Consider the following 12,438-nt stretch of genomic DNA (forward strand, 5'->3'; position numbering starts at 1 on the left):
CAGGCCCATGGGAGAAGGTAAGGAGAGGTGCGGGCAGAGGGGACGTGGAGGGAGGGACCGGGTCCCAGGATCTCACTCTCTGTCCGGTCAGGAGCTGCAAAGAGCCCTACAGAGAGAGATCGCGGCCCAGGGGAGAAGGTGCGGGGAGGAAGGCACCGGGGGACGTGTGCGATGCTGTTGTGAGCGGATCGCTCCCTTATGCAGAGCCCTTCAGCAGCTCATAAAGACTGTGAGGAGCTCTGCTTTCCTATGGGAATCTAACTTTTTGCTGTTTAATGCGGCGATCGAGGAGGCTCCTGCACAGGTCAAGCAGTTCATGTCTCAGGTTCTTAAGGCTGCGAGATGCTCGGATCCGGCCGAATGGAAGAAGATCGCCGCTCCGGCAATGTCGCGGGCCTGCAGCCGTCCGGATGAGATGCACAGGATAGAAAATTTCACGCAATAAGGAAAAAACAGACCAGATGCTTTTACAAACCTGTGGAAGTGGAAATCCTAATATTCTCAAGGGCGGGAGGGGTAATGAAATAATGGTTGAGGATATTCTATACTTTGTCTTTCCTGTTGATTCTAGCTGATTGCAGTATGATGCTGTTTTCTAAAGAAAAAAGTTTATTGTAAAAACAAAACAAAACAAAAAAACAAATCCAATTGTATTTAAATAAAACAGAGACTGAACCGTGGGACTTGTGACTTATAAGTGTCTCGCTCTGAGCTCTGAGCCACTGGGGGATGTTGGAAAGCTGTGGTGCTCCTGATAAAGTTATCTTACCGGAGGTGGCTGGGGGAGGCGTTGCTGTTCCTTGAAAAGGTCAAATATAAGTTCCGAAAAGTAGTTGGTGTGAAAGCCTCGCTGACCGAAGGGTTGGGAGCCGGGTTAGTAACAGTGAGGCTGTGGGTTCGAAGCCCCCTCAGCTCGGTAGTATAACATCCTGTCCGCGATAGAGGATGTTACTGATCACAAGGACTAGAAAGGGGTAGTTTTGGTGAAATTTGAGCCATTTTTCCTAGTAGAAAGTAGTAAAATCCCCAGCCCCCCCCCCCCCCCACCCGCACCACTTCCCTACACTGGCCCCCACCTAGCTTCTGGCTAAGCTAGACTCGAACCCGCGCCCTCGTATATTCGAGTAAATCCCTGTAACGGAGCCGTCAGACAGAGCTGCTGAGCCACCAGTCAGCTGGGTACAAACTCTCCCGGGTTTTTACCTCTTATCTTTTAGGAGGTGGGTGGGGAGGCGTTTTTATTCCCTGAAAAGGTCAAATATAAGTTCCGAAATAAGCTTAGTGTGAAAGCCTCGCTGACTCAAGGGTTGGGAGCCGGGTTAGTAACATTCAGGTTGTGGGTTCGAAGCCCCACCAGCTTAGTAACACCGTGGGTTGTAGCATCCTCTCCGCGATAGAGGATGTTACTGATCACAAGGACCAGAAAGGGGTAGTTTTGGTGAAATTTGGGCCATTTTGCCTGGTAGAAAGTAGTAAAAGCCCCTGCTGCTGGTGGCTCTTTCTTGTTATTAATTAAGGCTCTTTCTCATTAGTGGTATTCACCGGAATATGCTTGGAACACAGGTCTAACTGACCCCCTCCTCCCCATCCACCCGCACCGCTTCCCTACACTGGCCCCCACCTAGCTTTTGGCTAAGTTAGACGAGCGAATCCCTGTAACGGAGCCGTCAGACAGAGCTGCTGGGCCACCAGTCAGCTGGGTACAAACAATCCCGGGTTTTTACCCCTTATTCTTCTCCTAGCACAGGACTCCAGCCTAAGGACCAGCCCTTCACAGCCGGCTCTGCACTCTCCAGGCAGCCGGGTACAGAGGCTCCGGGGTTTTACCCCTCTTTCCACGACTCTCTTGTATTACACCCTCCAGTGATTAACAGCTCCTCGCCCGCAATCACAAGAATGAAATGTTCTCTCTTAAAATAAAAGAATCTTTCTAACACACACAGTGCACGGTGAAACGTCCTCGCCTATGCAAACAAACATTAAAAGTGGACAGATTACGGGTTTCTAGCAGGGGCTGTTAGACACGGGCTCCGGGGCAGCTTCTGAGCCATCTCTTGCCAGCACAGACCGTCCAGCACTGCCCTGAGAAAGGAAGCAACCAGGACAGATTTTGGCTTACCCGTGTGCGATATTTACCGCTCACCCTCTCTCTCACACAAATCGCATCCCTCGGTCATTCATTCATTCAACCGATTTCTGGTTCCATGCAAACACCTCTGTCACAATCAGACCGTGATCACGGAGCAGTTAGAACAGGCTGGCGGGATGAGCCGCTTAAAACCCGGGGACGTTTGCACGGTTTGCAGGACTTGCAAGCTTAAAGCCTGGGGAGGGTGAGGCCGTGAAGCGCAGTTCATGCCTGGGCCAGAACCCGCGCTTCCCCCCAGCCTTAGCCCCCATTGCTCCTTCCGTGCTAAGCGGCTTTTCCCGGCAGGGTGGCCGCTGCCCACCTTCGGAGCTCACGGCCGGGCTCTCGGTAACCGACCGGAAGCTACAACTCCGCCATTGCAAGCGGATCCTCCCGCAGATTCCTACTGAAGGCGAGACAGACAGGGTCGGAGGCTATCACAGGAGAGCCCTGCTGCAGCCCCGCCCCTTCCTGCTGCTGCGATTGGACGGCAGGGACGAGGAGGCAGGGCACAGTACAGCCCTGTGGTCCCAGCCGTTCCATCGCAGCGGGCTGGAGCTTCAGAGGCCGCAGGGACGGATCTAGGGCCAGTGGAGAGTCGCGTACAGAGGGGACGTGGAGGGAGGCACAGGATCCCAGCATCTCACCCTCTGTCCGGCCAGGAGCTGCTGCATCCCCCCAGGCGTTAAGCTTGCAAGTCCTGCAAACCGTGCAAACGTCCCCGGGTTTTAAGCGGCCCTTCCCGTCAGGCTGCTCTCACTGCTCTGTGTTCACGGTCTGATTGTGACAGAGGTGTTTGCATGGAACCAGAATCAAATAAATAAATGAATGAATGAATGAATGAGGGATGCGATGTGCGTGAGAAGGAGAGAGGGTGAAGGGTAAACATCGCACACCTGGAAGCCAAAATCTGTCATAAGAACATAAGAACATGCCATACTGGGTCAGACCAAGGGTCCATCAAGCCCAGCATCCTGTTTCCAACAGTGGCCAATCCAGGCCATAAGAACCTGGCAAGTGCCCAAAAACTAAGTCTATTCCATGTAACCATTGCTAATGGCAGTGGCTATTCTCTAAGTGAACTTAATAGCAGGTAATGGACTTCTCCTCCAAGAACTTATCCAATCCTTTTTTAAACACAGCTACACTAACTGCACGAACCACATTCTCTGGCAACAAATTCCAGAGTTTAATTGTGCGTTGAGTAAAAAAGAACTTTCTCTTTGTCCTGGGGGCTTCCTTTCCCAGGGCAGTGCTGGACGGTTTCTTCTGGTAAGAGATGGCTCAGAAGCTCCCCCGGAGCCCGTGTCTAACAGTCCCTGCTAGAAACCCATAATCTGTCCACTTTTAATGTTTGTTTGCATAGGGGAGGAGGTTTCACCGCGCACTGTGTGCGTTAGAAAGATTCTTTTATTTTAAGAGAGAACATTTCATTCTTGTGATTGCGGGCGAGGAGCTGTTAATCACTGGAGGGTGTAATACAAGGGAGTCGTGGAAAGAGGGGTGAAAACCCGGAGCCTCTGAGAGTGCAGAGCCGGCTGTGAAGGGCTGGTCCTTAGGCTGGAGTCCTGTGCTAGGAGAAGAATAAGGGGTAAAAACCCGGGAGAGTCTGTACCCAGCTGACTGGTGGCTCAGCAGCTCTGTCTGACGGCTCCGTTACAGGGATTCGAGTCTAGCTTAGCCAGAAGCTAGGCGGGGGCCAGTGTAGGGAAGTGGTGCGGGTGGATGGGGAGGAGGGGGTCAGTTAGACCTGTGTTCCAAGCATATTCCGGTGAATACCTCTAATGAGAAAGAGCCTTAATTAATAACAAGAAAGAGCCACCAGCAGACTGGGGGTTTTACTACTTTCTACTAGGAAAAATGGCCCAAATTTCACCAAAACTTCCGCTTTTTGCTGCTTCTGATCAGTAACATCCTCTGTGCGCGAACATCCTCTGTCGCGCACAGAGGATGTTCCATTCCGCGGTGATACTGAGCTGGTGGGGTTTCGATTCCACAACCTCCCGGATAGGAACCCGGCGCTCAACCCTTGAGCCAGCGAGGCTTTCACACTAAGCACTTTTCGGAACTTATATTTGACCTTTTCAAGGAGCAGAAACGCCTCCCCCCCCCAAACCACATGTGAAAAGATATCTTTACCAGGAGCACTACAGCCTCCCAAGATCCACTGGTGGCTCAGGGCTCAGAAGGAACTACATATAAATCACAAGTCTCAGGGTTCACGTTCAGCCTCTGTTTTATTTAAACCCACTTCGATGTAATTTTTATTACAATAAACTTTTTTATCAGGAAAACAGCAAGTCCACAACACCTCTATCCATCATAATTCAATCAGCAACAGCCAATACAAAGTATAGAACAATATCCTCAGCCTCTCTTTTATTCCCCCTTCCCGGAGAATACTAGGATTTCCACTAGAAAATACTAGGATCCAGCCTGTTTCTCCGTATTGCCCTGACCTGCTCTGTCCCATGCGGCTCATCTGGAAGGCTGCAGGCCTGCGACATTGCCGGAGCGGCGATCTTCTTCCATTCGGCTGGAACCGAGCATCTCGCAGCCTTAAGAATTTGAGACGTGAACTGGGAGCCTCCTCGATTGCCACATGAGAAGGAAAAAAGTTAGATTCCCATAGGAAACCAGAGCTCCTCACAGTCTTTATGACCAAAAGGGAGAGAACCCCACACAATAGCATCACACACGTCCTCGGTGCCTTCCTCCCCGCACCCTCTCCAACATCTTTCAGACCCAGCTCCATGCACAGTCTGTAATCGAGCAGGCCTAACGCACCATCTAGAGCAGAGCTTCCCAAACTGTGGCTCGGGACCCCAAATGGGGTTACAAAACCTCCAGCTGGGGTCACAAATGCCACAAAGGGCAGTCCTCTCCGGACATCACCACCAGCAGAAGTAATGGAAATCAGCATGGGATCTTTGAGCTTGCATGCACTCTCAGGTCCTGCAATGGTCCAGCCCTCACTTGAGGAGGGACTGGGGCCACTGTAGGGCCTGTGAACTTTTACTGGCTCAAAGTTCCTGTGCTGACTTTCATTACCAATGCTGCTGCCATTTGCAGATCAACATCAGGCATTGGATCAGCCATTGGGAAAGAGTGGGCAGAGTGTGCACAGGTCTGTGCAGGTTGTCATGTGTTCTCTATCTTCTCCCATCGCTGAGCTTACCTAAGAGAAAAATAAGAAGGTAAGAACCTGCCATACTGGGTCAGACCAAGGGTCCATCAAGCCCTGCATCCTATTTCCCACAGTGGCCAAACCAGGCCATAAGAACCTGGCAAGTACCCAAAAAAATGTTGCCCCTGCCATCAGCCTGCCCTCTCTTCCCTCTAGCTGTCATCCACTTATTGCCTGAGGCCCAAAGGAAAATGCTGCTGCTGCTGATGCTAGTTAAGGTGATGTTTGGATGGGGGCTGTTTGAAAGGAGGGGTCAGATACAGGAAGGGTCTGAGGGTTGGCTCAGTGGGAGAGGGATTGGCTGTGGAAGGTGAGAAAAGTGAATGCTAGGGGTGAGAGTATCAGCTGGGGAGGGAAATGAGAAAAGAGAGAGGAAGGGGATGACAGATGATTATAAAAATGGCTTGGAGGTGAGAGAAGTTCAGTGGGGAGGATGTAAAAAGCTGGAGTGGGTGAGCGAGCAGCTAGGCTGGGAAGGGGAGAGGACTGGGAGATGTAAGAGGGGATCAGCTGGAGAGGCAGAGGTTTGGAGGGGGATGGAAGTTGAGAGAGGGGACCAGTTGGAGTGCAGGATTGGTGAGTGGAGGGATTGTTGGAGGTGAACTACACCCTCGCTAATTAGCAGGTCAATACAGTAAAGTGCGGCCGCGATTACCCCGCTCCTAACCCGCTTTCTACTCACTTTCCGGCCTCGTTAGCCCTTCCTGCGATACACAATCCCCTTTAACCGATTCTTACCGCCTCTTTAAATCACCGGGTAAGCCCTTCCGCCCGCGGCATGTATATTAGATGTAAACGATCGGATTTGCTATTCCCTCCCATACAGTACGTTTGGCGTCACGACATATGACGTCACGTCTTGAGTGGCCCAATTGCACGCACAGGGGCCGCTTTCGCCCGTGCAGGCATCCATCTTCGCTGGGAGGCAGGGGAGCCGCGATCCGTCTCCGCCGATGTCCGTCTCCGGAGGAAGGCTGCAAAAAAAGTAAGTCGTTGCTTTACACTGCCAGTCCTCTCTCCCCTCCTCCCGAAGCAAGGCTGCTTTTCGCGCCTTGCTTCGGGAGGAGGGGAGAGAGCACTGGCAATCTCGAGTGTAGGAGAACCGTCCACTTCCTGGTACCTGTCATTTCAAATGTCATTTGAAATGACAGGTACCAGCGTGTCCGTGAAGCGTTAGGCCCGCGCACCCAGGATACTGTATAGCGCTCTATACAGTAAAATGGGTTGCGCGGGCCTAACGCTTCACGGATGATTCTTGGACGCCGCTTGCATTTGCAAGCAATTTAAATACAGTATCGAGCGGTAGGCGAGCCGGACTGTGCGTGCGGCAACCGCGGGTGCGCCCGGCACTAACGCAGCTCTTCCTACCGCTTCTTACTGTATCGGCCTGTAGGTTTGGTTGTCCTCTGGGGTCGTGTGAATTTTCAAGTACTAAAATGGGGTCACATTGGCTAAACGTTTGGGAAGCCCTGCCTTAGCCCCTATGTGGCTGCAGGCTCAGCCGGCCAGTCCTGCCACCCAAGGAGGTACTGCCCCCTCTCCCCATGCCCAATCATGCTGCCGGCACTGCTGATTGGAGCAGGGACATTATAGGGGGAGGGGAGAGTGGGTTTGGAGCAGGAAGGGGGTACAGGCCTGGGCAGAGGAGGGGAGGGGAGGTCACTGCAGTACATTCTATGTTTTTGTTTAAGCCCCGGTAACTTCCAAGCTGCTAAGGGACCTGAGGGAGGAGAGCAGCTTCCCAGCCGGACTGAGGGTGAGGTCCTGGGACCTGGTCCCTCCTTCCACGTCCCCTCTGTCCGCGCCTCTCCCTACCTTCTCCCCTGGGCCGGGATCTCTCTCTCTGTAGGGCTCTTTGCAGCTCCTGACAGGACTGAGGGTGAGGTCCTGGGACCCTTCCCTCCCTCCATGTCCCCTCCGTCATTGCCTCTCTCCACCTTCTCCCCTGGGCCGCGATCTCTCTCTCTCTAGGGCTCTCTGCATCTGAGGGCCGGACTGAGCGTGAGATCCTGGGACCCGATCCCTTCTTCCATGTTCCCTTTCCCAGGGCTGTACCTCTGTCCGTGCCTCCCCCCACCTTCTTCCCTTGGCCGCGATCACTCTCTCTAGGGCTCTCTGCAGCTCCTGGCCGGACTGAGTGTGAGATCTGGGACCCGGTCCCTCCCTCCATGTCCCCTCTTTCCCCATGCTGTACCTCTATCCGTGCCTCTCCTCATCTTCTCTCCTGGGCTGGGATCTCTCTCTGTAGGGCTCTCAGCAGTTCCTGCACGGTGCGGGGGAGGGGCTGGGACCAAGAGGGCTGTGCTCTGCCCCGCCTCCTCGCCCCGTGCCGTCCAATCGCAGCAGCAGGAAGGGGCGGGCCTGCAGCAGGGCTCTCCTGTGAGAGGCTCCCAACCTGTCTGTCTCGCCCTCACAGTAGAAGGCTGCCGCAAAGGGGCGGAGCCTCCTACCATGACGGAGCTTTAGCTTCCGGCATGTGCCTGGGAGCGGACGCTGCAAGCGGTGCCCGAGATCCCGGCCGTGCGCTCCCAATGCGGCCACCCTGCCGGGAAAAGCCGCTTAGCCTCCATTGCTCCTTCGGTGCTAAGTTTGGGGGGAAGCGCGGGTTCTGGCCCAGGCATGAGCTGCGCTTTACGGCCTCCCCCTCCCCAGGCTTTAAGCTTGCAAGTCCTGCAAAGGTCCCCGGGTTTTAAGCAGCTCTTCCCGCCAGCCTGCTCTAACTGCTCCGTGTTCACGGTCTGATTGTGACTGAGGGGTTTGCATGGAACCAGAAATCGGTTAAATAAATAAATGAATGAATGAGCGAGCGAGGGATGCGATGTGAGTGAGAGAGGGTGAGCGGTAAATATCGCACACGGGGAAGCCAAAATCTGTCCTGGGGGCTTCCTTTCCCGGGGCACTGCTGGAGGTCTGTGATGGCTCAGAAGCTCCCCCGGAGCCCGGGTCTAACAGCCCCTGCTAGAAACCCGTAATCTATCCACGTTTAATGTTTGTTTCCATAGGGGAGGAGGTTTCACCGCGCACTGTGTGCGTTAGAAAGATTCTTTTATTTTAAGAGAGAACATTTCATTCTTGTGATTGCGGGCGAGGAGCTGTTAATCACTGGAGGGTGTAATACAAAGGAGTCGTGGAAAGAGGGGTAAAACCCCGGAGCCTCTGTCCCCGGCTGCCTGGAGAGAGCAGCCGGGGACTAGCACAGGACTCCTTAGACTGGAGTCCCGTGCTAGTGAGGAGTTGGGGGGAAGGAGCAGAATAAGGGGTAAAAACCTGGGAGTGTTTGTAAAAAGGTAGCCAGAAGGTAGAAATACGGTAAGCTAGGAGCAGTGTATACCCAAGTAAAAAGGTTGAAGTGTGATTTGGTTTGATTAGGTACCAACATTTGTTAATCAAGAGAGCAGTGAGTCACTCTGGTGGACTAACTGAAGTTAGACTGTTTGAATTTCCTAACCGTCGTTCCCACCCCCAGCTCATCCTTTAATTTATAGGCAGGTGCCACTTTCACAAAATAAAAACCAAAACAAAACCTTATTGAGAGTTTGATCAGTCCCTTGTAGGCCACTACCAGACATATAGTGAATTCACTAATACATTTAAAGGATGTTAATTAGACACATTCCTACTCCCATAGCAACCTAAAACGTAACTAGGAACTGAACAAATTTGAGATGAAGGCAGCAGTCCAGCAGCAAGAGAGGGCTTCCCAGTCTTTTGCATCGAGTGTCACATGTATGATTTTTTACCCACCGGTGAGAAGTTGTACATGTGCATGCGATGCAAAGAGCTCCTGGCTCTCAGAGAACGAGTCCGATCTCTGGAGCCTAGAGTGGCAGACCTGGAGGAGCTGAGGCAGACAGAGAGGTATATAGATGAGACCTTCAGGGACATAGTAGTCAAGTCCCAACTTCAGACTGGCAGCGCTGGTGCTGCCTTGGAGGAAGAAGGTCTCATAATGGGAGAGCACCAACCAGGTGTAGCAGGAAAGGATCCTGTAGCAAGGACCTGCTCTCCAGGTGATGCATTGTCCTTTCGCACTGAGGATATCTCCCCAAGGCCTACTGCCCAGGAGGGAAGGGTTAGGTCGGCCGTCATAGTTGGTGAGGTGATTCGATTATTAGGAATCGAGATAGCTGGGTGGCTGGTGGGCATGAGGATCGCCTGGTAACATGCCTACCTGGTGCGAAGGTGGCGGACCTCACGCGTCACCTAGATAGGATTTTAGACAGTGCTGGGGAGGAGCCAGCTGTCATGGTACACATGGGCACCAACGAGATAGGAAAATGTGGGAGGGAGGTTCTGGAAGCCAAATTTAGGCTCTTAGAAAGCTTAAATCCAGAACCTCCAGTGTCTATGCAAGCTCACATGCATAATGTGACCAGAGTGGCTTTTTTTAAATTATAAATCTTAAGGCGGCTGAAGCCATTCTCGTAACCTGATGACTTCTGGACTATTTTACAAGCTCTTATACTAATGAATCTAGATTATTGTAATTCTTTGTCTTGGTCTCCCTGTATCAGTGATCAGACCACTTTGAATTGTTTAAAAGTTAGCAGCATGTACATTGACTGGTACTTGGCTGGGCCGGCTCCTCACCCCAGTAATGCAGTCTCTCCAGTGGCTTCCATTACCATGGAGAGTTAATTTTGAAATTACCATGGTCATTCACAAATCTTTACATACACCCTCTGTGTGACGTCATATATTTTATCATCCAGGTAGATCAGTATGGCTCGTAAATTGAGGGCTCTTAGTTTGCCATGCATGACTCAGTGAGACACATGAAAGGGCATTTTCTGTTGCTGGCCTGATTTTTCTGGAATTCATTGCCTGAGCAGCTCCAGATAATTTCTTGCCATAAGCAATTTAAGAAACAGTTAGACTTAGGGGGTCATTTTCTAAAGGGATCGCACGCAAAAAGTCCCTTTTCGCGTGCGATACCTAGATCGGGGCGGGTTCTGGGTGGCGCCCGCACCAGAAGGGGAGGAGTTGGGGCGGTACCAGGGCGGACGCCGCAAAGACATCGCTGACGGCGAAAAGGTAAGGAGCCTTATCGCCGTCCGTAATGCGCCCAATAGCGCCACCTTTCACGGTGGCGCTATTGGTTTGCGAAAGCCGGCAGCGATTGCACTGCGGTGGTGCGATTGCTGCCACCACCACGCGATTCACAGAGCCGCACAACGATAGAAAAGCTAGCCCTTAGTTATTTAATCTTGCTTGTGGTAATGAGCTTTGAATACATTTGTAATAAACAGGCAGTTTGAGCAATTTATTTCGGTATTGTTAATGCTCATAGCCATGATTATTTTGTAGATCTCCTAGCTTTGAGACTTTGCAGATAAAACAATCATAATAATCATTAAAACATCAAACTGCTATGAATGAAAGAGATGCGTGGGATATCAATTTTTGTAAAATAAATAAATATTGCATGCAAATATTTCTCGTGTATATTTATTGTTGATATCCTGACTGGCTGGGGGTCCCCCAGGACATGTTTGGGAAGGAAGCCAAAACTGTTCAGCTCAATTAACAATTTATTCAATGGAAGAGATCAAAACAAGAACTTTCTTTAATGATTCATAGTCAAAGAAATAGACTTGTTATAAGATCAGTCCTTTGGTTTGTGGCAATTTAGGTAAGTTTTCTCTGTGCCAGGGCTCAACTGCTGTCCTATGAGCTAGTGCCAATGCTTCTGCTTATGGCTTTCCTCAGGGCTTCCTTCACTTCCTTGTTCCTCAAGCTGTAGATCATGGGATTCAGCATAGGGATGGCCACAGTATAGAACACAGAGATGAACCGGTCTCGTCCCAGAGAGTAGCTGGTAGCTGGCCGCAAGTACATGAAAAACAGTGTCCCATAGAATAGTGTGACAGCCACCAGATGGGATGCACAGGTGGAGAAGGCTTTGCACCTGCCTGCTGTTGAGCGGATCTTCAGGATGGTGGAGATGATGTAGATGTAGGAGACGAGGATGACCAAAGCAGAGGAGCCCTCGTTGAAACCACAGAAGCTGAAAAGCAAAATCATATTCATGCGGATGTCAGTACAAGACAGCATTAGCAGAGGAGGGATGTCACAGAAGAAATGCTTGATCTCATTGGAACCGCAGAAGGACAGCTGGAAGGTGGCTGTTGTATGGACCACAGATTGCAGGAAGCCACCTATGTAGGCTGCAACTACCAGGGAAATGCACAGCTTCCTGGTCATAGAGCTCATGTAATGCAATGGGTTGCATATAGCCACGTAACGGTCATAAGCCATGGCTGCCAGCAGCAGACATTCTGTGGTGGCCAAGGCTGTGAAGAAGTACATCTGAATGACACAGCTGGCATAGAAAATGGACTTGTCTTTTGACAAGAAGTTGATCAGCATCTTGGGGGTAATGACAGTTGAGTAGCAAATGTCCAGGAAGGCCAAGTTACTGAGGAAAAAGTACATGGGGTTTTGGAGACGAGGGTCTACTCGAATGACCGCAATGATGCCCAGGTTGCCCACCATTGTTACAAGGTAGACAATGAGAAAAAGGGTGAAGAGGACCATCTGCAACTCTGGGATATTTGTGAATCCCTGTAAGATGAATTCTGATGGGGCAGTTCCATTCCTCTTTGACATCTCTTCAACACTGAGATCTCTGCTAGGGTGAAAAGGATAGATGACACATTGTAATGAGCCGGATGTGCTCCATTGGTAAATGAGGAATGGGTGGAGGGGGAGTCATTCATTACTGCTTAATAATTAATGGTGCAGCATTAAAGTTAAAGTGATCACCTGATCCAGGTCAACCCTGACAGACTGGCCCATTTCAGGTTTTGCTTCATTATAGCTATGAATTTGTATATGGCTCTAATTTCTGTAGAAAAGGCATTGCTTCAACTTCAGACGGTGGCAGATTTTTATTTATGTAGATTTATATCACTGGGCCTCTATAAAAGGCAGGGCCCAGCAATTTATTCCCTGCCTTGGCAACAGGTCTCCACGATTGCTCGTGTACTTGTTCCTTTGCTCGCTCCTTGGACTGATTCTCTGGTATTGACCTCTGCTTCGGTTGGACTACGCTTGAGCTGATCTCCTGGCTCTGACCTCAGCTCTGCTTCCGGTACTGTGCCTTCCTGCCGCCTGCCCTGAC

At 51.2% G+C, this 12,438-nt stretch overlaps 1 protein-coding gene across 2 annotated transcripts; it reads right to left on the reverse strand.

Annotated features, from left to right (window-relative positions):
- Nucleotides 1-4,355: 4,355 nt before the first annotated feature.
- Nucleotides 4,356-11,933, reverse strand: LOC115080470 (olfactory receptor 5AS1-like). Of its 2 annotated transcripts, XM_029584662.1 has the most exons (2): nt 11,003-11,933; nt 4,356-4,773 (listed from the first exon to the last, which is right to left on the reverse strand). In XM_029584662.1, the coding sequence occupies exons 1-2, from the start codon at nt 11,922-11,924 to the stop codon at nt 4,688-4,690; spliced, it is 1,008 nt and encodes a 335-aa protein (XP_029440522.1). In that variant the 5' UTR covers nt 11,925-11,933; the 3' UTR covers nt 4,356-4,687. The 2 variants fall into 2 exon arrangements, with proteins under 2 accessions (XP_029440522.1, XP_029440521.1); XM_029584661.1 differs by lacking the exon at nt 4,356-4,773 and having other exon boundaries at nt 10,983-11,924.
- Between the last annotated feature and the right edge of the window lie 505 nt (nt 11,934-12,438).

Source organism: Rhinatrema bivittatum, chromosome 19, assembly GCF_901001135.1.
Source record: "Rhinatrema bivittatum chromosome 19, aRhiBiv1.1, whole genome shotgun sequence".
In the NCBI taxonomy this organism is placed as follows: Eukaryota; Metazoa; Chordata; class Amphibia; order Gymnophiona; family Rhinatrematidae; genus Rhinatrema; species Rhinatrema bivittatum.